The sequence below is a fragment of the Colobus angolensis genome, unplaced genomic scaffold (genome assembly GCF_000951035.1).
Source record: "Colobus angolensis palliatus isolate OR3802 unplaced genomic scaffold, Cang.pa_1.0 Scaffold91, whole genome shotgun sequence".
Taxonomy (NCBI): Eukaryota; Metazoa; Chordata; class Mammalia; order Primates; family Cercopithecidae; genus Colobus; species Colobus angolensis.
The window spans coordinates 3,650,571-3,652,008 of NW_012123043.1; the positions used below are offsets into that span (position 1 = coordinate 3,650,571).

General features: G+C 52.4%; 1 protein-coding gene across 1 annotated transcript in view; it reads right to left on the reverse strand.

Annotated features, from left to right (window-relative positions):
- The window catches only part of KIF21B (kinesin family member 21B), a 44,107-nt gene that overhangs the window by 3,578 nt on the left and 39,091 nt on the right, over positions 1 to 1,438 (reverse strand). The window contains 2 exon segments of the mRNA XM_011931835.1: positions 358 to 559; positions 878 to 1,045. Of these exon segments, the coding sequence (XP_011787225.1) occupies positions 358 to 559; positions 878 to 1,045 (370 nt within the window).

Sequence of the window (1,438 nt, forward strand, 5' to 3'; positions counted from 1 at the left end):
CAGCCTCCCAAAGTGCTAGGATTACAGGCGTCAGCCACCACGCCTGGCCTGCTTGCTTTCAGTTTCTGACTGTGTATGGACAGTTTTCAATGGCATAATCAGAGAGCAAACAAATTAGTGTTGTTTGTCTACTTCATGTTTGGCTGCTATTTATCATTTTAATAGCTGCAATGCATCCCATTTAGTGGATTTTTCATAACTTGATTGTTATTCTACCCTTCAACATTTAAGTTATGAATTTTTCACCGTTACAAAATAATGCTGCAATCTATAACTTTCTGCACATAACTTCTTGCCTTCTTTGGGGTGATTTCTTCAGCAAACAACCCCAGAAGGCTTCTAATTTTTCGTGGGTACTCCCAAGGCAACAGAGGGCAAAGACTGGGGAGAGTGGAAGACCAGCCCTGACCCAGGCCTCAGAGCTGAGGCAGCCCCAGATACCTTAACGTAGTGGTCCTTGGAGCCAGTCACCACAAGGTCGTGCTGGCTGGCTGTCTGGGTGACTGTCAGGCACATCACAGGACCGATGTGGCCAGTCAGCTTGCCAACAGGCTGGAACCTGCAGTGGGAAGAGGCCCAGCTGGGGTAGGTAAATTAGAGGGGACCCTGGCTTGGGGTGGGGTGTCTGCCCCAGAACAAATAGGCCTGGTCAGGGTACTCACCCACCCCCGCTTGGTTAAGGCAAGATCAAGAATCTAGACAACAGCTGCCCTGCGTCCCAGCAGTCTCACTAGAGAGGGCACAGGCCCAGCAGCATGGGCGGAATAAAGGTGTTGCTGAGGTCCTACCCACCCTGGGGTGGGTCCCCCTGAGCCAAGACCTGGGGACCTTGCCTGGGCATGCCCATGCCCCCTCTCTCCCCAGGTATCACGCTGACCTGCTAAGCTCCCAGATGCGGACGGCGTTGCCCGAGGCGGCGTACAGCATGGTGCCCGAAGGGCTGAGGGCGATCTGGTTGATCTGATGCTCACCCTGAGCACTGGTGATGGCACGGGTGGACGTGGCGGCACAGGCATCCCCTGAGATCACCTGGCCTGAGGATCTGCCCATAAGGGAGAAAGGCAAGGCCAGAGGTCAAAACAATCCATGTGCACAGTGCAGGGAACCAATAAAACGTCACTAACACCAGCCCAAATAACCCACTTCTTCTAGGAAGTCTTCCTTGACTGACAGAGAAGAGCAATAGCTTCTCCCATAAGTGAGACCCCGGGGAGAGCTCCACTCCAGTCCCCGGTGAGTCAACTCCCCATGTGGCCTGCCCGGGTGCCTGGTCGCTGGCTTGGAAAGATGGTAAGGCTCAGTCATGAGACTGGGTGTGAACCTGGATCTTCTGGAAATCAACCTCTCTGAGTCTCAGTTTCCTCATCTGTTAAAAGAAAGTGATTACACCCATTCTGTTTACTTTCTTTTTTTTTTTTTTTTCTGAGATGGAGTTTCG